The sequence below is a fragment of the Trachurus japonicus genome, chromosome 13 (assembly GCF_045865225.1).
Source record: "Trachurus japonicus isolate A0001 chromosome 13, Traja_1.0".
Lineage (NCBI taxonomy): Eukaryota > Metazoa > Chordata > Actinopteri > Carangiformes > Carangidae > Trachurus > Trachurus japonicus.
This window is the reverse complement of record NC_140919.1, coordinates 19657180-19681874: the sequence shown is the minus strand read 5'-3', so window position 1 is coordinate 19681874 and position 24695 is coordinate 19657180. Positions and strand designations below refer to the sequence as shown.

Genomic DNA, 24695 nt, shown 5'->3' with positions numbered 1-24695 from the left:
TAGTCACTATAAAAGCTGTCCATGATAGCTTCTCTGTGATATTTGTTTTTGCTTCCCTGCTCGCGGCGTCATCCATCACCAAAATGCACACACCTCAGCCTACAATTGAATATTTTTAGCCTGGCTTGCAGCGTGCTCTGGGGATGGCAATGTTCATCTGTCCTCAGGCAACCCAGCACTTCTGTCCAGACTATAACTGGGTAACTGTTGGTTTGACTGCCATGAGAATCAGCGCAATAATTCATGGTGATGATTTCTGCCTTTTCATTCAGTGCCACCAACAGGTCAAAGACTTTCTATATGTTACTTATATGTTACTTACTTTACAACTAATGACTGTAGTCCTGTTAGGAGCTGTAAAAATGACAAAAGATTCCCATAGGTCAGTTTTGCAATTGTATACTCTGGTGGATAACGATTTATGTGGCTGTAGACTTTTACTGTACTTTGTTTTTTGTCTCTTCAGTCGTCAAACAAAGACATGATATTTACTGTGTATCAAACAAGAGAAGTGTTTTCTTTCTGTTTAATTACTTTTCAAATCTGTTCCCTTCTGTGTTTTTTTCCCCCTCTCTCATTCCTCTCCCTTCTCCTCCCAGGTTACATCCTGCAGTACTCAGAGGACAACAGTGAGCAGTGGGGCAGTTTCCCCATCAGCCCTAGTGAACGTTCATACCGCCTGGAGAACCTCAAGTGTGGCACTTGGTACAAATTCACCCTGACTGCCAGGAATGCAGTGGGGCCAGGGCGCATCAGTGAGATAATTGAAGCCAAGACCCATGGGAAAGGTAAGGGCAACTCAAATGTTAACAAAAACGAGAAAAAAAATTGTCTGACATTATTCAAATATTACAGCTTATCTCTAACAATGACATGACTGAGTAAAAGTAGCAATTCACAGTCCTTTTACATGCAATAATCTGCAAACCATTATCAAGTTTGGTCGACTCTAAAGGTTGTTCCAAACTGTGATCTTGAACTGTGACATTTTCCAGAGTTTCCATCTTCATTCTTCCCCCCCACTTCCTCCTCCTTCTCCTCAGAGCCCCAGTTTGCCAAAGAACATGAACTCTTCACCAGCATCAACTCCACCAGGGCCCGGCTCAACCTGGTCGGCTGGAACAACGGCGGCTGTCCAATCACCTCCTTCATACTGGAGTACCGAGCAGTGGACTCGGCCCCCTGGATGACTGCCCAGCGCACATCGCTGACCAAGAGCTACATCCTGTACGACTTGCAGGAGGCGACCTGGTACGAGCTGCAGATGAAGGTCACCAACAGCGCCGGCTCAGCAGAAAAGAGGATCACCTTTGCTACACTCAATGCTGACGGAAGTGAGTTTGGATTTGAACAGTTTGTCTCAGAGTTGCACTGATATCAAGAATCAAAGGATCAGGATAGAATAGAAGGATCAGTAGGAGGTCATACCGATATTGATTATGTAAAAAGATACTTTCAATCTGAAAATATAGCCAAACATAACAGTTTTATAGATACAAGAAGATGGAACTGGAGCTATGATTAGTCTTGTGTCTATTTTCATGTTCTTTGATATCATATCTAATCCATTTTAATGTAATATGTGAGGCTACAGGAACCCATAAACAAAGAACACAGATTGAGACAGAGAGTGCTATTTCTCTGTTCCTGCTATTACAGTACCAGCATCAATATCAACAGTTAAAAAGTTTGCACCCTCTGCTGCAGCTGTGTAGTACTACAGTACAGTGTTTCAGCACCACTCTGCAGTTCTGCCTACAGGACAGTGTGTGCTCAAAGATTATTTGTGAATAATACTGTTTTGTCAGCCTTTTTGTCAGCCTTTGAACAAATTGACAGGTATCCTGAGTTGAGTAAGAAAAACTGGGACGGTCTTCAGATTCTCCACGGGCTGTGGTGTAGCTTTATCTGCCACAGGCTACAGCTCGTGTCACTCATACACAAAGGAAACGTATAAGCTTTAAAGTAGGATAGGACGTGGTGAGAGCTCTGTGGTGTGCTCCAGACTCTTCATTAATTTTCTTTGAAGGGTTTTGCTGAAACGTGTAAGCTGCCTGTCAGGATGTTATGTGAGCGGATGTGCTTTTGTGTGTGTGTGTGTGTGTGTGTGTGTGTGTGTGTGTGTGTGTGTGTGTGTGTGTGTGTGTGTGTGTGTGTGTGTGTGTGTGTGTGTGTGTGTGTGTGTGTGTGTGTGTGTGTGTGTGTGTGTGTGTGTGTGTGTGTGGGCTGTTGTCAGTTTGACAGTGGTTCTACGGCTCAGCTCAGCTGTGGAGCTATAGCCCAGGAGACTAACACACATTCAGTCTCCCAACAAACCTGGTGCCCCAACCTCCATCCATCAGCTGCAGGCTTTTCTGCTCTGTCCAAGGAGAAAAAGTGGTGAATTTAAGGACAGAGCAGACGCCAGGGAGTTTTTACAAATTTTAAAACAGTTCGAGAAACAATTCCTGTTGACAACACAATAATCAAAAAGGCAGCATTGCGTTTGTGTGTTTATCTGCCAATGTGGTATTATGTGGGCCTCACTTTGATGCACCCAGTGTTGCTTGGGACTGCTGTGGCCCTATTCATATGTGTGTATATATGTCATATGCATAATAAAGCACCTGAACTGCTTGCTCAAAATTACTAGATAATTACTAGATGGCTTTGAATCTGCAAGAATTAAGTTTGGGTATAAAAAGAACCAAAACATCAGTGTTCAATCAATACTGATTAACGTTAAAGTATGTAACATCCCATAATCTTTGTGCTGGATACAAAATATTTCTCCCCCATGGTTTATTTGCAGGAATCATTGTTTCCCAGCATCGTTATCTTGGTGTTGCTTATTAATAATTATTGTTTCATGAAATGAGCGTATTAAATGAGCACAGTGTGGCTCTGAAGACATAACCATCATAAAAAATGAGGATGTTACACCTTATCTAGCAACTAAAGACCTCATCTAAAGACTGATTCAAGTAGATCAGATGAACAATCAGATGATTAATTCCTAACAGCAAAAGACTGAACGTGTTTATCTCTCTTTAAGGTACCATCCCTCCCCTACTCAAGACAGGAGACCCCATCTCAGACAACATGTCAGGCAGCGGAGGTCTGAAGATGGTGGTGACCATCACTTCTGTTCTTGTGGTAGCTGTACTGGTGTTTATTATGCTTATGGTGCTAAAGAGGAGACGCAGGGAGCAGAGGCTCAAACGACTCAGAGGTGAGTAATAGAGTCTCGTTTATGTTGTACACTCTGGATCTATTAAAGACCAAGATTTTGCAGAGGATCACCCACCCACGTGTATGAGTACATTCTGTATACACACATCCGGATACACCTACACAAATTCTGTTCATAAGGCTGTGTGCTAACATACCTGCGATTGTTGAACCCAAAAACAACACAATACAATCAGCGTGTGTCACGTAATTAAAATCTTTTGTGTTTCATTTTTAAATATGTTAAATCAAACCAAAACAAGGTAATACTTTGCTTTTGTAGAAAAGAAACATCAGTGATTGTATCTTCAGGTCTAACACCTCCAAGTTCACATGCCCAGCTCTCAACATGCTCTCACTGCTGTTTTTCCTAAGAGGAGTTGTCAGTGATTCGACTTGTATTTCCACTGCTGCAACTTCTGAACCAGGACAGTACTATTATGGTATTAACTACCTCTTTGCTGACTTCACAGATGCCAAAAGCCTGGCAGAAATGCTGATGAGGTATGTATGCTTAATTTTAATTTATGCTTGCTGCTTTCCTTTAAGCAGCGAACATAAATCACAATGTAGCCCAGAGTTACAGCATCTATCAGTAAAAATCAAATATATTGCACACAGGATATGCTGTCCCTCTTGCCTAGTTAGAGCTCCTTATCAACTTGAATGGAATTGAATTAGCATTTCTGCGACACAATGCAAAAGTACGCAGCGGAAAAGTAATGAATTTTTCTCATTAATCTCCACAGTAAAAACACACGGACGCCAGACACAGTGAACAAGCAGCAGCAGACGCTAAGAATGCACATTGACATCCCCAGAGCCCAGCTCCTCATTGAGGAGAGGGACACCATGGAGACAATCGGTATGACACACACAAAATTAGACCATGTGCTCATTATTCAACAAATGCATCGTTGCTAATAACTGAAATAATCATTTTTCCTCTGTCTCTCTTTTCTTGTTTCTGCCCTGTTATCTACTTGTATCTACTCTTCTGTCTCACAGATGACAGGTCCACCGTGCTGCTGACAGACAATGATTTTGGGGAAACAAATAAGCAAAAATCCTCCACAGTGACCCACACAGTCCACTATCAGTCTCTGTCCCAGGCCACTGGACCTCTGGTGGACGTGTCCGATGCCAGGCCTGGAACCAGTGAGTCCCACCACCGTCAGTGCTCAACATTTATTTCCTTCACTACTAATATTGCTAACCTGCTGCTTGTCCTGTGTTACTAATAATAATGTTTGTTTGTTTGTTTTTTCGTTTTGTTGTGTTTGTTGTGTTGTGGCCTGTGCTGTTGTGTGGGTTTTGTTTTTGTTCAGTTACTGTACTGTGTTACTGTCCTGGTCTTATAGGTGACTGTCACTGTAGAGAAATTTGCCTCAGCCCCATAAAATATAGTAACAGCACTCCATTGGACATTTATCTGGATTACATGCAAGGCAAATAGCCTTTCCACCTTGTCTTAGCGTAACTGCACACTGCCATCATACAGTATGTCAGCCGCCTTCCAGCAGTGAGATTACAAAGACCCAGCAGCCATGCTGCAGAGCAACCTCTGGGCTTCTGGCTCTGCTGAAGCAGAACTGATGAAGAGTAGTGATCCCCCTGCCTCTCCTTGACACATGCTCACCTGATTGCCCTGCTCCAACTGCCCAGTTGGGCCTGAGTGCACACATGCACATGCAGACGTGAACACACAGATTAGTGATGTACTGAAATTATTTTTGTGCAGACAGTGCATATATTGATTAACACCACCCCACGAATCTGAGACTATTACCAATATTCACTTTTGAAATAGTTTTAGTAAAGGTAGACATGCAGCTTGTTGTATTTAAATGACTAAGTGTTCATTTCTGTTTACAACAATGCGATTGTATTCTTAGAAATAAAAGCACATCCATCCATCCATATCCATTCAACAATCACATGTCACCATAAAGGAATGATTAATTTCTTCTATCACCAGTAGAATGGTCACATATCAGGGTGTATGTACCACACATATACACACTGCACACTGTGCAAATACAAGATATATGGGATCATAAAACAACAACAGAACAATCACATACCTGTCTTAGCACACCTTGCATACACAAACACAGACACAAGCCCCACCACATCACAATCACATATACAAATGCATTTACACACAAGCAGACAGTCATGTGATTGGTTCATTTAACCTGACCAGCGGGGCATGGACTCAGTTAGCTGACTCGGCCCCTTTTCTTTTCTCCCCCACTGTTGGCCAAACACTTCCATCATTTCATCCCTCCATCCCCACTGATGGAATTACTGTCTGACCTACTACAATTACCAGCGCCATTCTTCTCTGCACAGATCTAATCCAGTCCGTTTTCTAAAGGGTCTCATCCTGATTTGGCCCAGCGGTGCATACAGTAGCCTGTCTGGGTCAGGCTGAATATGATACTATTTATATGTCTGTGTGGGGACAGTTGGAGCTTGAGATTGATGATAATGTTACTGCACAGAGCTTTGAGATGATAATGTTCAGCGTTCACATGGAGGCAAAAAAGTAGGATATCTTTATATTACCACAACACAGGAAGACTCTTAGACTCTTAGGTCCCCTCTCCTGCCACACATCGTGTAGTTGTGGGTTATTGATGAGCCAGATCAACAGCTGTTAGCATTGTCAGATTTTTCTCACTATATGGATGAGCCAGAATAATGTCAACTGTCAACTCTGCTTTGCAACAAAAGATGAGGAAATTACCAAAAATTATGTCACAGCTGCAAGAGGCAAATTTTTCTCTGTGGTCTTGAATTTGCTTATTTGTTTGATACCATCGCTAAAGACTTCATTTTCTGTTCTGTACAATGGTGTCATTGAATTATGACTGAGTAATTTGGAAATGAAATATTCTCCATAGAGACTTACACAGTTCTCACAGCAGATAATGCAATTTATATGATCCAATTCAATATCCACATTGACTCCTCCAGTAAACATTGATATGCTTCTGGATGAAATACTGATTTATTTTTTCATTCAAGCTACTAAAAAATATTTATTCAGGGAATCGAAGCCCTCGGATGTAAATAAATTCAGAGTTAAATATTTACATCTGTCTAAATTTTACAAATGTAAAGATCTGTCAGCCGTTGAATCAAAACAATCTCTCCCAATCAAACTTAAGTGCTATTTAATGTCGCATTACAAGGTTTTGACTTTGACTGATGAAGCAAAAATAGGTTTTCTGTTTATTTCCCTCTCTTCAACAAGCAATTTGCTCCTCTTTCCTCGTCAGATCCCACTGCCAGACGCACTGCCAAAGCTGGCCCTGCTGCAGCACGGAGCCGCTACGCCAGCCAGTGGACCCTGAACCGGCCACACCCCACCAGCTCCTCACACACCCTGACCACTGACTGGAGACTCCCCACGCCACGCGCCACTGGATCTGTGGACAAGGAGAGCGACAGCTACAGTGTCAGCCCCTCACAGGATACAGGTAGAGTAGAGGAGGGAGGCGGGTGACCATCACACCTAACCAGGAAAGACATGGACCTGCAGCCTATTTTTAAATTAGTTTGACAGTTGTGAGGGAGGAATGTGACAGAAATCATGTCGCCTGTGTGACGGTGTCAAGTGTGAAGGCTGCATGAGTCGCGTATCGGCTTTTATGCAATCCAAAATATTTTTGGCTGAAGTTTTTTAATTTGAAAGTGCAACTTTGGGGCGTAACCTTGGCTTAAGCTTCCGGGATGTGAATCCAAATGAAATCCACACACCATATTGATCTGTGTACTGAATCAAATAAAACTCAAACACCACAAAAACACTGAACAACACCACATCAAAAAAGCTGATTTTGTTTTTTTTTTGCTGTTGCTGCCCTTATACTGCACGACAACAATTAAACCTGTTCCTCACAACCTGTCGTCACCAGATCGAGCACGCAGCAGCATGGTGTCAACAGAAAGTGCGTCCTCCACCTACGAGGAGCTGGCCAGAGCCTATGAGCACGCAAAGATGGAGGAGCAGCTGCGCCACGCCAAGTTCACCATCACCGAGTGCTTCATCTCTGACACCTCATCCGAGCAGATGACAGCAGGGACCAACGACTACACCGACAGCCTGACTTCCAGCACGCCGTCTGAGTCGGGCATCTGCCGCTTTACCGCTTCACCGCCCAAACCTCAGGATGTCAGCCGGGTCATGAACATGGCCGTGCCCAAGGCACACAGACCTGGTGAGATAGTGCAGTTTACTACACAAAGAAAATAGTCACCTTGTGTTTTACCTGAAAACATTAATTCCGTTACTTCCCACCACAGAACAACATCTACTGTAGCTTCTGGTGTAGCGTCACTATTAATGTAGTCTCGCCAACAACACGTTTTATCTTTGAGTGTCATCTGTTTTCGCTTGACATAACATTATTATATCTTTTTTTCAATATGTCACTCAAGTTGGCAGAAACTAGATGGTTTCACTTTTTATTAGTTAACCTTAATTAACCTCCAATAATGACATGACAGTCACCATGATCATCTCTCCGTCCTGGGCGGCATCCTTACAACCTACAGACTGCTGCTACATGCAGTTTAGGGTTTATAAGATCATTTTACTGTAGATGAGACTCTGTAGAAATGTTAACACCTTTTTCATAGGTCTGCAGTGGGTCTAGCTACTTGTTTATCTCCAACCTTTGAAGACTTAACACATTAAACAAGTTCATCACACATCAGGAACAAGGGTTATGAGATGTAGTTTCCCTTATGCCACCACAGGGACACGTTTATTGTAAGAAAACAGAAAACTTTCCCTTTGTTACACCATGTGGAGGCTCATAGATTACATCTGCAGTTTGAGGAAACTTGTTGTGTTGTGCTCTCTCTCCTCTCAGGTTGTAGTCTTACCTTACCTGACCCTCTGCACCACCGAGTAGCCCCACAGATCAATTACGAGGTCTGGCAGCGCATGCCGACTTTCTGCTGACCACACACAACAGCACAGGCATTTAGAAAGACACGCTTCTCCCTGACACATGTACACACCGCATCCATCACTCCATCTGCTGCCATGTAATACTGTGTCTGGGGCCACTGATAATGAGCGTTGTTGGAGGTGCCCCTGTCCTAGCAGCAGAAATGTGCGTCTGTGTGTGTGTGTCCCAGGATCCTCAGTTTGACCAGACGAGAGTTGAGGCCATCAGATCTGCTTCTTAAGTTTCGGGTCTCATTATGTTTTGAACGTTTGCGCACAGGACTGCAGACTCATATCACCAGTTCACCAAGGAGAGAGGGCAACTAAAGGCTATCTGTAAACCCAACCTGAAGCTATTGTCACTCAGTACAAAACAGCACTTTACTGCCACAGTGGAGACTGTTCAGTGTAATACCAGCCTCTTAGCCTTTCAAGCACGCTAGACACTGGTGTCTGTTACAGTCGCTTTGCCTCTACAGTTTCCCAGTATGTTGTTGACTATTTGTAAAGGGTTGTGTTTTGACACTGTGCAAAACAGATATTATGTGTGGTTTAAGCTGGAGAACGGGGAGTACATATCTTACATCATCACTGAGTCTTACTTCAAAGTGTATTATATTGTTTATTTTCATAAGATTAGCGTTTTCAGCTTTTTTCTTTTCTTTTATGGCTGTGTCAAGTGCTGACTCTACAGTCACTGGACTGTAAAATGATAAGAACAAGGTTTTCAGAGGGAAACAAGTGCATAAACCTGCAGCAAGCCTCACAATTAGTACTAAGTAATAAGTTCTCAGACCCAACGAGGGACAGTTGGATTTACACCTATTATTTAAATCACAGGATCTTAAGGGCTTAAAGAAGAAGAAGCTGTTATAAATTGCTGCTCTAACCAACCGTCATCCTTATTGTAAGAATTTTTCTCTGCATATTAAGAAGGTTGAATGTTGCACTATATGTACCATAGACTAAATGGCCCAAATTATTAAAAATATATATAAATATCACACATATAATGGTTGAACAGAAGACAGTAAAAGCAACCTGCAGGGATTCATCTCCCTTCATAAGAGCATCGGTGAGATGGACCACTGACCATTTACATTGGGTAATGGTTACAGCTTTTACCAAATATGTCAGATGAGGTTGAGGGCAGGGCACTGCATAGGCAACACAAAAGTGGGACAACTATTTTTGTCCATTTGCAGTCCCAGACCAGAAGTATAGAAAAGTATGTGAATAAGCAGAGTTCTTTTATGTTTTCCATTCAGTTATCAGTGTCACAACACAATGATGAGCAATGGATGTTTCTGTTGCTCATTGAAAAAAATAGGTCTCTCCAGAGTTGTAACTTTTAAGTACAGTGTATTACAGTATCAGTTCATCGAAACTCAGTCCCAGTGCAGAGGCCACTTTGATTGACAGCCGATGGACGACCCAGCTTCAACCCCATCTCTGTCTCTATTTCATCTGACTGACCTGAGCTGACCTCTCCGCTCCATTGCAAAGGTTAAATGCAGATGCACAGCTTGTCACTCATGTCTCTTTCACTCTCTTCTCATTTCATGTAAACCACCTCCCCCAACAGAGCAGTGTAGAGAAACATACATACTATATATGTGTGCTTCTCTTCCTGTATCAATTAGCCTCCCCATATCCTTTTACACCAAATTCCTCAGCACATATGAACACATTAACATCTGTGCTGGTAATTTGAGCTACAGGCAGCAGCTAATGATGGGCACGAAACTAAATACTGTATGTATGACTGAATGACACACATTATAGAAATACTCATTAAAAATACGAAAACATTACCGTTCACAACAGCGAGCAGTTGAAGATGCAACAGACACTTACACAGATTAATGGCTTGGCAGAGTCACTGTTGTATTCAAGTCCCATTACTGTACAATCTGCAATTTACAGGCTGATGAATTTTCAAACTACATTTCTAATGAGCTCCCACAGAACCACTTAAATCTATATTTAATTCAATTAACACTCCTAGCCATTCATCATCTTTGCTGGCACTAATAGGGCTTATTATAAAACACAGTAAATTATTCATTCTCAGCGTGAACCCAGAAATCCATTCTCTAAGGTCACACGTTGGGACAGAATCTGCAGAAACAGCCTCGTCTTTGCTGCCATTAACTCTGAGTGGCTGCCAGTGAAAGTGTGTCTGTGTGTGTGTATGTGTGTGTATAGCAGTATAAGATACAATGACAGTGAAAGTGCCATAAACTCATTGAACAAAATCAAGGTGTCTCCTCCTGCCTGTCCTCTTATCTAACAACTCAACTATTTCTTAAAGATTGAAACACAACTTGTAAGTGTTGTTTGTTGCCTGGTCAAAATATTAACAAGTGTTGTTTTCAAGTAAGTTTTAAAAATTGCCCAATCCAAGCAGAAGTTGTGCAGAAGAGACTGGTATAGTGGAGACACAGTCACTCAGCTTCATCCCAGGAGGAAAAGATAAATCAAATCACTGCATCGGGCCCCCAACAATGACAGCAAAGATAACTTTGTAATAATCAGCTTCCTATCACATTATGTTCTGCACATTTTCCCCTGACAGCAGCTATTAATTCAAATAGATTCACACTTGGAGAAGATTGGTATTACATTAAAATAATAGTTATGTCAGTCATAATCCCAGAAGGCCCTGAGGTGAGCAAATGTAACAGTGTGAATGTGAGTTAAATATAGATTTTTTAGCTCTCTGTGCAGTTAATTTAAACAGAGGAGGAGGAATGGTGGAGTCTGTGGAGACTAGTCAGAGCTTAGACCTGTTGAGAAAACATAGAGTGGAGATCCCAGAGAAGTGCTACTGCTGCTGCTGCTGCTGCCATCTCTGGAGACAACCAGGGAATCTCTGTAAAATCATTATCATTTTACTACAATGGGGATGTTGTCAAGCTTCTGTCAAACAAGATACTTCTTCTTCTTCTTCGTTATTTATTGTGCAGGTTATTAAATGGGACGTGTTAGTGTTTCCTACACATTGTCAGAGAAGATTATTCCATCATTTGCAGCTGTTCATAAAGCTGCATTAAACTCTTCTTATATCTACAATGAATCAAATGACCATGTTTAAAATAAGGGATACATTCATAGTAATCACCTTATGTAGAATATTTCTCAGTTTCACAGAGCATTTTAATGCCTTTCAGGTCTTTGTTTTGATTTACAATTTCATTGTTATGGGTTAATCTCTTCACTTTGTTGTCAAACAACATGTTATAATGTCTCTGTGCACGGGGAATCGGGGATACAATCTAATTTAACCTAACCTTAATTGTCACCTGCGTCTCTCTTGTGTTCCTTCCCAGGGGGAGAGCTGGTCCACCTGCCGCCTTACCTCCGTATGGACTTCCTGTTGAATCGTGGTGTGCCACTGGCGGCCCGGGGTGGAGGAGTTAGCAGCAGCAGTGGCAGCAGCAGCAGTGGAGGAGGAGGAGGTGGTGGTGGTGGTGGTGGTGGTGGAGGAGGAGGAGGAGGAGGGGGAGGAGGCGCGAGCGGAGTTGGTGCTGGTGCTACAGGGGAAACAAGGGGAGCAGCGGGAGGAGGAGGAGGAGGAGGAGGAGGAGGAGGAGCCATGGGCCAGACCTGCCTGGAGCCCCAGAGGAGCCGTACCCTGAAGAGGCCACCGCCCATGGAGCCCACCCCCATGGAAGTGCCCTCACCCAGGGAGGTGCAGCAGTGGCAGCCAGGAACTGCCTCCACCCTCCCCCACAGGGATGTCCGGGAGAGGGGAGAGGCCCGGGGTGAGGTCCGGGCGGAGGCCCCCTCTTCAGGAGACCTTGCCCAAGCACAGGCTGCCAAGCTCAGCACCTCTCAAGAGTCACTGCTGGACTCCAGAGGACATCTGAAACAGAGCAACAACCCCTATGCCAAGTCTTACACTCTGGTATAACACTGGGACACACAATGGACTGCTTCAGACAACAGGACTACTGCAGACACACCGGAGGAGGAAGGACAAGAGACAGACGACAGGCACAGGATGGACAGTTTTCCACAACAGAAATTGTTGTATATAGAGCCGTTTCTGACATGCGTCTGAAGTGGATGCTTTTCTTTGAGTCTGTCTTTCTTTCTTTCACTCTTTTCTTTCTTTCCTCTGTCGCTCTTCTCTGTTGCTTTCACACTTTTCATTCTCTCACACCTCGCTCCTCTTCTGATGAATTTTCTCTCACAGTTTTTATTTTCTACTTGAGTATTCTTTTATTCTGAAGTGACAACATATGAGGATTGCCAAAATGATTTATTTAAAATTTGAGAAAGAGAAAAAATACTATTGAATTTATATCAAGGACAATTATAGTCATTATTATTATTACTATTATTATTATATAAAAACAGAAAATATCTAAAAAACAAGAAGGGAAAGGGAGGAGGACTCTGGAGCATTCTGCAGAAGAACATTGCTTTCTTAATTTATTTTTATTTTATTGTCGCAGTGTGATGAAATCTGTGATTGGGTAACCGAGGGGGTTTTTAGCACTATGAAGAGCCAATAGAGGAGAAGAAGAGTGATGCCAGACACGGCCGCCAATGCTGACCAATCGTAATGTTTTTCAACCTTTCTGATGACTGCATGGCGACTGATCAAATGACAATTAATAGGAATGGCTGGAAATCCAAAAAAAAAAGAGAATTTTTGTCACACTATGAAATTATACAATGTGAATATATATAAAGAGATCACTTTTATTTGTGGATATTACGGGGAAAATGATTTGGTTAATAAAGTCCTTAGTCATGTTTGCACACATCTGACTTTGATTCATATGTGTCCAGAAGAGCACCCCTCTACTCTCTGTTTCGGCTGTTACTTCCTCCTCCTTCATCCTGTCCTGTTTTCCGTCCTTTGTCCTGTTTTCTGTCACCTTCATTCATCTTGTACTTTCTATTGAGATCCATCATTTACAGAAAAGCACAGTAGCTGCAGCTGGAAAGATTTAAAATGGACTGTCCTCAAATCTAAACTTGATTATTCGCAAGTGTGAGTCATCACCTGAACTCTTTTTTCTGTCGCCTAAAAACAAAGCAACATCTACATGTGACCCAAAGTCACTGATTTAACAGGGTTTATACATGAACATATTTATAGTTACTTGATCAGATGTGAGAAATAATCTCTTGAGGCTTCACCTAAAATATTTCCAAAGTAAATAACACTGAAAAGGCTAAAAATATAAATATTGAATTGGATTACATCCCATTAATCATCTCCTGATCCCACAGATTTGTGTTGTGAGTCAGAAGCACTAATATATGTGATTCATTTTTAGGATTAGACTTTTGTTTTTGCAACCAGTTCTCTCTTACACTTCTGTTAAACACTCATTTCCTCGCTCTTTTCTGTTTTTTCTCCATTCAACCTACATTGCTCCCTTGGCTTTTTGTGTTAAACGGTCTTTACTGCACTGACTGAGCTGAGCAACAACCACACTCAAGTTACATGAATCAGTTTTCACATATTAGTGTTATAGTGGCCAGAACTGCCCCATGACCTGTTACACACTGTCGACCCTCTTTCTTGAAGATTGTGTGGGCAAAGGGTCAAATCTCTAAAACGGCAACTGTGGCAATCCATTATATACAATAAGACCCCACAGCTAAATGTAGCTCTTTAAAATCATCATTGATTAAGCATCACAAGTGTCAAATGTAATTTGTGGCCTTATTCTACTTAGAAAAATCTGTTGGTGAAATATGGAAAATTAAATCGTCACCCTACTGACCATAAATTTGAGGCTTAGACTAAGGGCAGTGAGGTCAAAACACATTTATCACAGGAAATAAGGCATTGAGCTGTATTATGGGAAGTTCAGCACCCAGTTTTTTGGAAATGAGGGACCACTCACAGCTTCGCTGCCTGTCCTTTAGGTTAGATATAAAATAAATATAGTTATGTTTACATACACTGCATATTTTCAACCAAAGTTTAGCTGGTAATGCTATATGTAATACAGTGTTAATTTTTATTTGCAAAAAGGCTTTAAACCGCTGTTTAAAAACAACCAGAGGGCTTCCCGAACAAAGACTGCCTCAACTTGTTTGACAGGATTTGTTACTGTTAAATGACTGACAGTAAGTACAGGAAATATTTTCATATCAACATACTGCACAAACTAGGCTCAAAAAGTGAAATAAAACAAACCTGTCACATTTATTGAGCAGGATTATTCAACTGCATGAGTTCCTGCCATTATGTAAATGAACTGCAGCAAAAAGTTAGTAAGAGAAGATTTCTCCAACTCTCCTGGCCTTTAAAGGAAAACCTTGACATTGCACAAACATGAACCGATGCTCCTGGAAAAGGCGTTTAGAATAAGTTTGTGCAGCTGCAGCTGATCAACAGATGGCGCTGTGCAGTCACCAAATTGAGTCCATTTGCCGCTAACAAGGAGTGGTGTTTGAGGAGGTGGAAAGGGATGGTTCAGCACCAAAACTGTTTGTGACAACCTGGAGAGAGACATCAAGGACAACCCAGCAGTCTGTTCCCGTGTGTGTCTGCAATTTGCAGGAGCACACCACCCTGAACACGTTGAATTATTCATGCCAGCGCTGACCCTGGCACCTAGATCAGGTTTACATTGTCACGCTGATCGTCACAGCCCTGGAGAATGATGTGGATGAGACAGCAGCAGAGGCAGGGAAAAGATTGCCTGCACACAGTTACCAATGCATACTGTATACACTATAGTAACCTTCAGGGAAATCAGTTCCACTCATGCAGATTTAAGTATTTCTGATGCTCAGCAGAAAAATACATAATCTGTTGTTTTATCCCATTCTTTAGATGGCGTGTCACAAAATCATCTGCTGCATGTTTGAAGGAGTGAAGTCAGTCGGTTGATCGCTACGGAAAACCTCATGCAGTTACCAAGAAGTAATTCCAAGAAACTGTTCCTACTGAAGATAAAATTTACTGTCAGTGACTAATAATTTAAGTTTCTCTTTTAAATCTGTACACTTCCCTCACTGGAGTGTGTGGTAGCATAATGAAGATGGAGGGCCCACCTGCACACTGAGAATACTTTATGACTCTGCAGCTGCCCTCATACATTAGGAAGAGGCGGGATTGGAGTGTTACTGTGTGACTGGCCTCCTGGCTGCAGGCCATTATCACACCTCCCACAGCGCTCAGCAGCCAGAGAGGGAAACTCTGGGTTAGGGGAAGAGGAGTTTCAAGTCTAATAAGATAGTCAAGTGGTCCCCAAGCTTTTTTAGTCTCATGCAGCCCCTCAGCCCTGTCAGATGAACTCAAGTGTCCCTCCTCAGCAACACCCCCTATCACAAGGAAGAGTGTGTTAGCTTGAGTTGAGATGCTCTTACACTATTGATTATGTAAAAATTGATATTGTTACAGTAACTTAATACAAGTGAACTGTTAATGTTTGTTAAGTATCATGAACCTCTCGATCTATACACCTCTCGATCTATACATAATATACACTATACATATACACTCTTAAGAGGTAGCCTATAATATGCATTTCCTTTATATCTCTGATTATGCATTTTTAACAGATACACTTATTTTTTTTATCACTAAGCACACAGTTTCAACAGTTCGAAATTAGCTAAGCAACATTCAGGCTACCCTCTACTTCTGACTAATAATTAAATCACTTGTTCAGCTTGCTACTTATATTTCTTCTAGCATATATACTAGCTCTGTGACTATTCAAATCTGTTAGGCTACTATTGAAGCTACTTTAATATCCATTGATTTTAACTATTTACTGTAAACTGTTTCCCCTGTAAATTTAGTTTTTAGCTACTGTAAAGCAAATTTACCTAACTAGGCTGTATACATATTCTTTTTTCTATTTTTTGCTATCTACAGTAGGTAGCATTGTAGTTTAAGTGACCATCAATTCAGAGATTTGGTCATTTTTGTTTACTTAAACAGTTTTTATGCTCTCTCTCAAAATGCATGTTTTCATAGCCTACAACAACAGGTTCAACATGTGGCTGTATTTTGTAAAGAAAAAAATTCAGATTAGTTTAACCCCAGTATATCCTCAGAGGATCAAGTAGACTGGAAGATGCCCTCATTTGAGGTAGTGAAGATTTCTATTAGGATTTCTCTTTCAACCATCCACCATGGACACCATGGTGTGACAAGCACTGTCAGTTACCAGAGTCAGGTTAGACCAGTGCCCTCCCAACTGTGTTTCATAATGAGGTGCCTGAAGAGCTGGCAGGAGACAGGGGGGCAATTTAGAGAGCACGAAACGGAAGGACTTTCCCCCTGAGTTCACACAACACTCCCCTAATCAGTCACACCCTGACTTCCCTCTCCGTGGCCTCACAAGAACCGTTCTCCTTCGTTTCCTTGACATTGTGCTTCACTATGTTTATCTCTCTTTCGGACCCATTATTTTTCCGTCTCAAACCTGTTTTGACCTCCCTCTCTCCTCTGTTTCTTTGTGTCTCAGATCACTGTATTGATCCGGCAGATTGTCCGTCCTTGTCCGCAGTGAAGGACTTGAAGAGCACAGGATGTTTCTGACTAGAAAATTGTTTCCCACGAGTTTCTTTTGACAGCAAGGTCAAACAGAAATGTTCACTCTACCACACCATTTTCCCATGGATTTACGCCTGGTGTGGAGTTATGTCTCATGACTATCTTATATTACAAGTGTTGAGACAGGTAGGTTATAAAATGACAAGACTGTGTTTTTCTTGTTTAACAAGTTGTTGCCGCAGAAGTTTTATTTGTGGGTGATGGTTCAGAAAATACATTTATAGATGGACTGGACTTTGTAACATTTTTCGTTTTTCCATGAGTTCCACTTCAGTTAAGATCAAATAATGACTTAACTTTTAACAAATTGCATTTCCAAGTAAAGTACAGATACTGTATCCTGGTGTACAGACAAACAGACGATAAACAACAAAAGAAGTGGTCAATTGTTGAGATTTTATTTTAAAAGTCCCACAAAGGCAAGATAAACAAATTGATTATTTCAAGATGAATCTGGTAAAACTCTCCTTTCAAATCACATCTGACAGTTTTAATTTCTATCAAAGTGATCCAAAGTTGACTTTTAATTAAGAACATAATCAACTCAATGAAATGTTACAGGTTGTATGTTCAGTATCCAAGGGACAGATGTACATTGTCTGACAGTCAAATCCTCTTCTTCCTGTGTCTCATGCTACTAATGACCACAATTAAATGATAGAGCGTCTTATTAAGAGAAGCCACTGTCTGAAGGGGCTGTAAATTACACTTGTAATTGGTCATAGATAGTTGGACGGGTTTGTTGAATCTCAGAAGAATATTGCAGTGTGCTACATAAAGAGTCTGCTTTTGATCTTTCATAAAGCTGTGTGTGGAGCGCTAATACGACCAGTGTCAGGGGTTTGAATCTCACCGGAGCTGCTGTGTTCACTCACGGTATTGTAATGTGCTCTAGATAAGCTTCCACCAACTGCCTTACTTTATGTTTTGCTCACATAACTGATCGGATTTTAGGCTCCAGCAGTCAACACAGCGACTTATCATGGAGCATCCACTGTAGCTGGTATCTCAAAGCTGGAGTCACCTGACCTGTTGTTATGTTGGACTTTTCAGCAGGACTGTAAAACTGGCAAAGCAGATTGCAGTAAATCTGACAGGGTGTTGCATCATATTTCGTCACTGAACAATGATGGATTGTGTGTTGTCTGCTGAGTGATCTGCTATTGTGCTTATTGTGTCTGACTTGTCTTGAGTCTCCTCATCTTTGAGTGAGATATAACACAGCATCACTATCGTAGCTTCCCTGAAGAACGCTTCATGACAGTGGCCACTTAAATATGACAGAAGTTGTGCAGAAATAGTTACCTGTATACAGTTACATAAAACATATTGAAATTAACACAAGCCTTTCAAAGACAGTAGATATAAAAAAAAATAATCACGACAACCATCCATTATGATTCTGACTTGTTCCTTTTCTATTTATTCTAACGTATCATAATACAGTATTACATACTGTATAAACCTGTAGTAACTTGTAGCTGCTACTTTATTTATGCTTTAAGAGACTGGTCCATCGCACATTATTAAAAGATTATACGGCAAAACGTTTGCTGACCCATCTGGATAATCCAGTCTCCTCAAACCTGCAGATATAAGGATGTATTGTATGACAATACTGATATGGAGGATTTAGTTTTGCATCTCAATCACATCCACTGAAAATACAGTCAGCAAAGTGTTGGATGTAATCCTGAGGGATTTTGGTCCACAGTGTCATTCAGTTCCTGTGGTTTGTTTTTAGCCCAAGGTGCTCTGCTCATTTGGGAGGTACATGTATGCAGGTTCAAACCATTTGAAGTTCAGCAAAGAATGTCATTGAGCTCTTATCTAAGTAATGTTCTGCCCACTGACTTGAACATATATTTTTCTAATAATCTACTGGCTTTATGTTTTTCTAATGTGAGTTATTGCCACAAGTCTATATAAAGCTAAATGCAAGATATGAGTGGACCTGATGACCTTGAAACAGTAACATAGGCCTACATTATGCATCATTACGACAGTAACATAGTAAGTAGCTTTGATACAAGCACCGTACGATGATTCGATCAGAAATTTAAACCCTTTTGAACCATAACAACCTCCAGAAATATTTCAGAAGAATTTCCCTGTAAGATATTTTTCATTAATAATACAGCTAAGTTAGAAAAAAAGAGAGAGAGAGAGAGTGAGTGAAAAAGGCAGAGGTGAAAGATAACAGTGTAGTACAACGGATAGTATATGGTCTCCTGAAAGTATCATTTAAATACATCCTTCGAAGAGGGATTTGCAGCTGTGGAGGTGAGGTCTCATTAGAGAGGAGAACAGCAGGTAAAAATAGCACCTGGTTTCTGGGGTTACTTCACAATCACAAGGTTAGTAGAGCAGCAGCACTGCCAGGGGGTAAGGTTTCTAGGACAGTGTTCAAATCTGAAGCTGAGAAAATATATTCCACACAACGCACAGTGTGAGAGTGCGATGGCAGGAAGAGGGAGACAGTGAGAGAGCGATATGTTTTCGGACAGCAGTGATCTTTCACAAAATGAACACAGACGCAGAAGCAGTGTTGTGGGTTTCATGTGGATTGTTTTTTTTTCTACTGGCTCGGAAATCCTTTGACCTATCACGTTATCACCCTGCAGCACTGATGTTTATCTTCACACTATTTCAACATCTTCCTCAAGCACCCAGAATCTGACAACAGGCATTATGTTATTCTGATCTGTATTTGTTCTCTGACACGACATCCTTGTGCTAGGATGAGCCACTGAGGAGGAGGAGGAGGAGGAGGAGGAGGAGGAACCAGTGATATGATCTTTGTTTCTCCACTGCCCGACCCCCTTCTCTCTCTCTGTCTCTGTGTCTCTCTCTGTCTCTGTGTTACACTGCTCACTCATTATGCACTGGAGCAGCTACATCTGGAGCAACTGTCACCCCTGTATCTACGCTTAAAGCCATGGGTCACTGGTCATCAGCTGCTTCTGAACGTTACCTTCGCCCTGAGGCTTAAGATGTTTTTACTGATGAAAATCCCATGAGCCATTTGCCGGGTTATCTATTATTGCTCACTGGCCAGCTAAGACAACAGAGAAAATATATTGCTTCAGGGCTCACTTCATTAACTTCACCTATTATTCTGGCCTAGTAATCCTTATGTAAACAGGATCAATAATTTAACTAATAACGTAATAAATACATGTGCTATACTTACCATTTATCTGCACAATTGCACAGGAAGCAGGGGCTTGCCCATGTGTGAATGTGTGGTGAGGCCATAACACAGCTACATGCAACAGTAACAAGTAACTGAGCTGATAGCCTACTCCTAACCAGTTTGAAGTATTGGTTTTGTTTCTCCATGTCACTGGTGTAAGTTATACTGCAACTTTAACCATGGTTAACACTAGAAACACCAAACACTATATAAAAGATTAATGGGTATCGCCCTCAGAAATTGATGGTAACACTGTAATACTGCCACGTTATACTCATCATATTATATGATAAAACATTATAAATACATTTATATGTTGCACATATGTACTGAATGATGTCTTTGTAGAGTACATGATGTCACTCCTGGAAGGATCAGCTGATCACAGCTGTCAGTTCACTGATGGTTATGTAGCATAGAACAAATATTAAAACAATGACTAAATACAGACACTAAGTATCTGGCAATCACTATATAATCTCCTGAGTCAAAGCAGATCTTGTTATATCGAGGTATAATATACACAATTTGGCACCTGATGGTGAATTAAAGAAAAAGGGACCCTTTTCTTATTTTTACCAGTATTTTATTCCAAAGCAAGGTTTTGTTACATGAATAATTCAAAGTGAATTGGCTATTGTAGCTACCTTTATTGCTACCTGTGGGAAAAACAACCAGAATTTTCCTTTCATCCTATAGTTACAGAAAGTTTCTGTTGTTTTCGGATTTACTTCATCTGTTAAAACTTGAGTGGACCACCAGCACAAAATTGTGCTTCATGTGAAAACATTAAAACCAACTCCAGGCATCTGCCTCTGTTTCTGACATCAAAGATACAAATATAAAGTTTTAGTCTGTCTTTCTTTTTAAGTCTGTCAGATTCTTTGTTCTCAACCATGAGAAGTAGCCACCAACCATTTAATCCATCATCACTATATTTCCTCTCTCATCATAGCAGCAGATTTATCAGTGAAAAACCAAACAAAATGCTGCATGTAGCCAACAGAGACAGGCAGAGGGGAGATTTGCTGATGCTTTGCACTGATGAGTTCAAAGCTTTTTACAGTTAGTGTACGGCGGAGTGAAGAAGCATCAGTCATTTGCGCACACGCTAGGCTGTTACATTTGACAGTGAATTTCCTCACTCTCGGCTAACAGGCCCACAACCTTGGTTATTAGATCAAATTTATGTTACTGTTAGTGTGACAGGAAACTAATGACTAATGTAAATTTCATGAATCGAGCCCAGTGGAGTCATCCTCCTCCACATCGACCAGGACCATCTGTGCACCGTCTTACAGGAAATACCATCAGCCGGTCACATGACGCAAAAGGAAGAAAAAAAATGGATGTGCCATGTGTGTGAGGGTCAGTAAAGTCCGTAAAATCTGTACGGACACTTATTTCCCAGTGTATACATTCAAATGCATATGTAAGTTGAAGTGTGCACCAATGTGTGAACCAATCACAGAGATGTCAGTTTTCATTAGATTACGGATGATTTATTTTTCTCAGTAACCACAAAGTGTGAATTTGATTTCTGTGGCTGTGTGGACACGATCAAAGAAAACAATGAGACGCCATAAACTCTGTATTCATCACTGCCTGTGCTACACCAGAGGAGCAGGGCAAATACTATTTGATGGACTATATATTCCCACTCCACTCCAAGAACAAGTAGGGTAAATGTAGACCCGTCTTAGTTTTCCAGGATACAATGATTTCTGTTTTCTTCAAGTTTGTTTTTCACTTTTTGGTTTATTTTGGTGTCTACTATTCCCTCTCATTACAGATTTCCGCTGCCTCCCATGCTCCTGTGATTGTCGACCCCACCCCTAATGTGTTGCACCTGTGTCCAATTGGGCTTCCTCTTCCCAGTGTGTTTATTTTGCTTGCTCTTTGTTGTTTGTGACAGTTCATCTTCACTCTCTAGTACTGTAAGTAGGTCAACATTTTCTCTGTTTGACCAGTTGCTCTGTTTACATCGTTTTTTTGCATGTAAGAGTTGTGTATTGTGCGTCCTCACCTTGTGGTTGTGCTTACAGTACACCTAGTTTTTTTTTTTTTTTAAGCACTTTTCCGATCATGTGGTACCGGTGCAATGCATAGAACCGTGCAGATACAGCTTAGTAGCTTCAGTTAATGTTCCCATCAAACATCATAAAGTGGGAAATCTGGCCATTAGTGCCAAACAGGCTGGTTTGAGTTTTTCTGAAACGGCTGCTCTCCTGCAACTTTTACACACAAGAGTGTCTAGAGTTTTAGGTCGATAAGTGTGAAAAAAACATGAAGAAGCAGCAGTTCTGCAGATGGAAACGCCTTGTTGATTAGTGGTTGATGGCGAGGGTTTTTGTTACTCAGCTAACTACTAACTGAGCAAAAGAAACCCTTGAAGCAAAAGGGTTACAGAAGCAGAGGACCATGTCTGGGTTCCAGCCCTGTCCCAACCTACCATTTGTCAACGGTCGAGGCTTCTGCTACTGGTTTTATTGTAACTTTAATACAAATACAACATGGGTTGAATGGCACAGTTTAAGTGTTATTGCTGACTATGTGTGTCCTGTCAATGCCACTGTTTACCATCTTCTAATAGCATCATAATGCACCACATCAAGAAGCAACAATCATTTTGAACTCATTCATGAGCAACTCTGTACCCTCGATCATTATTTTTTTTCTGCTGTCTGTCGGAGTGATGTTCCTCTTATTGGCAGAACAGAAGGCGCACAGTGAATTTCACAATCTCACCCTCTGTGCATGTGCAAATATTCGCCGTAATAGTTTCACTGCATGTATCAACATATTTTAATCTGCAGCAGGGTTGGTCTCTGTCCCAAGAATAGTCTGTAGTACATCCCTGCTGTATTTACTCTGACTGGATGAATGAGTGGTGGACTGTTGTGTCTAGAGGATGAAGAAAGGTGTCTCTGTTGACTTTACTCCGAGCATGGATTTCAAAATAGAACAACTATGTCCAGAGACCATATCGGTGTAATATATCTAAAATTTTGATGTAAGAGAGGTACACTTTCAAGCCAAAACTTCAGGGACAACGAGGGCACCCAGAGGTGATGACATGTAGTCCGCTGTCAACGTCACAATCTGTCTGTGCCCTAGAGCTGGGAGCAGAGAGGAGAACAAGAGAGGAAAGAAGCCGAAATGAGAGAAGAAAGTCTTATTACCATGCAAGATCAAGAGAAAGTATCTACATAATTTCATGATTTTATTTCTGTTATCCGTACCACAGACTTACACTAACACAAGAAAGAGCAGAGCAGCCTTGGGACAGACTACTATTCTCTTTGGGCCTTGGGGTGACATGGCAGCAGCCTAGTTAGCAGTCATCTGGATGGAAAATAGAGCAAGCAAGCAAACAAACAAGCAACTGCAGTAAGTCCTGTACTTCCATGAGACAGTGACCTTCACTGGAAATCTAAAGGTCAATGCACTATTGCCATGTAGGAAACAAGACAGTGGTCCTGAGCATCCTTTGCATTGATTTATTAGCAGGGAAATTAAACATAAGCAAAGTTTGGTGATGTCTCTGAGATTTATGTGAATTTTGAAATGTAATGGATGCTGAGGCTTTTGTTCATCTGTCTGTTTTGCACTGTAAAACATCTGGCCGTGGATATCAAGAAATCAGATGTGCTTGCCATGACAGTTTAATCTTCCCAGGATTACAAAGCCGATCTGCAGTACAGATCACGTCCCTGTTATACTGACCGTGTTATAATGCAGTTAACTGACCCTCCCATATACAGTGTCATGATCCTGATCATCCTAACCTCTGACAGTTTAAACTCCTCACTTGCTTGACACCCTTCAGGATAAAGTGTCAAGCAACTTTGTCCGGATTAGATTATAGTCACGTATAATGAGTATGTCTGCTGTATATGTTTAACAGATGGTTCAAGGTTTAGATTGTAGCTGAGTTCTTTTATTAAGAGCAATACTGTATCCAGACCTGAATCACCTCAGGTGTCATAAAATACAGTATAACCTGGCTCTGCGAGGCTGATGGAAATGTGACAGGTTTTGGTTCATAAACCTTGGACAAATTACTAATATGATGAGCTGGTGATGGCACCGGATGAAAAATTAAGGGATTGAAAAAATGATTCAGTACATCCAAGGGGGAAACATATTGTAAATGTCAGAACAAATTAGATCCAACAGCTGTCAAGACATTTCACCCCAAATCACTAATGTCAAAGTCATAATGGCACTAGAGGAAAAGTCAGAGCATATCACTGTCATTAGGATTCACTGGGCCGGATTCATGCCTGTGTAAAAGTTGGGGCCGTACAGCAAAGCCTCTTGTCAGTAGTCTGGCCAAGAGTGAACTATATATACTATACTCTACAAAATAGTACATGAAATATGAATAGTATACGCTTGCTGGAAACCCAGCAAATAAATGACATAAGATGCAGCGTGCTGCCATGCTGGTATGTTATTCCTTTGAAATATAGAGCCTTCAGGCTACATGCATGTTTTTTTTTAGCCCATGCTCTCCCATGTTTCATCATGCAAGCTGATGATTAGGATCACATGATGTATGTGAGCAGTATACTGTATAATGATGGGACTGATCACTTTTAAAAGGGTTCAGGTGACAGTTGTATGTGAAGAAGAATGGAGGACGGAGCAACAGCTGGACAAATTAGTTGAACAGATGATATTTTAAGACTCAAGCTTGTATTAAAAGCTCAAGGAAACAAATAGCCTTTTCATATTCTGAACTGTGAATCTATTATGCTGAATTGATATATATG

General features: G+C 41.2%; 1 protein-coding gene across 4 annotated transcripts in view; it reads left to right on the top strand.

Moving 5' to 3' along the window:
• The window catches only part of dscamb (Down syndrome cell adhesion molecule b), a 121311-nt gene extending 108360 nt beyond the window's left edge, over nt 1–12951 (top strand). For 2 of the 4 annotated variants that reach the window (XM_085795288.1, XM_085795286.1), the window contains 9 exons: nt 600–788; nt 1044–1334; nt 3035–3211; nt 3684–3714; nt 3960–4075; nt 4219–4368; nt 6498–6698; nt 7137–7439; nt 11509–12951. In XM_085795288.1, the coding sequence (XP_085651414.1) occupies nt 600–788; nt 1044–1334; nt 3035–3211; nt 3684–3714; nt 3960–4075; nt 4219–4368; nt 6498–6698; nt 7137–7439; nt 11509–12092 (2042 nt within the window). In that variant the 3' untranslated portion in view covers nt 12093–12951. Of the gene's footprint in view, nt 1–599; nt 789–1043; nt 1335–3034; nt 3212–3683; nt 3715–3959; nt 4076–4218; nt 4384–6497; nt 6699–7136; nt 7440–11508 lie in introns of all 4 variants that reach the window. The other 2 variants (XM_085795287.1, XM_085795285.1) reach the window with 1 other exon arrangement.
• Nucleotides 12952–24695: the final 11744 nt, after the last annotated feature.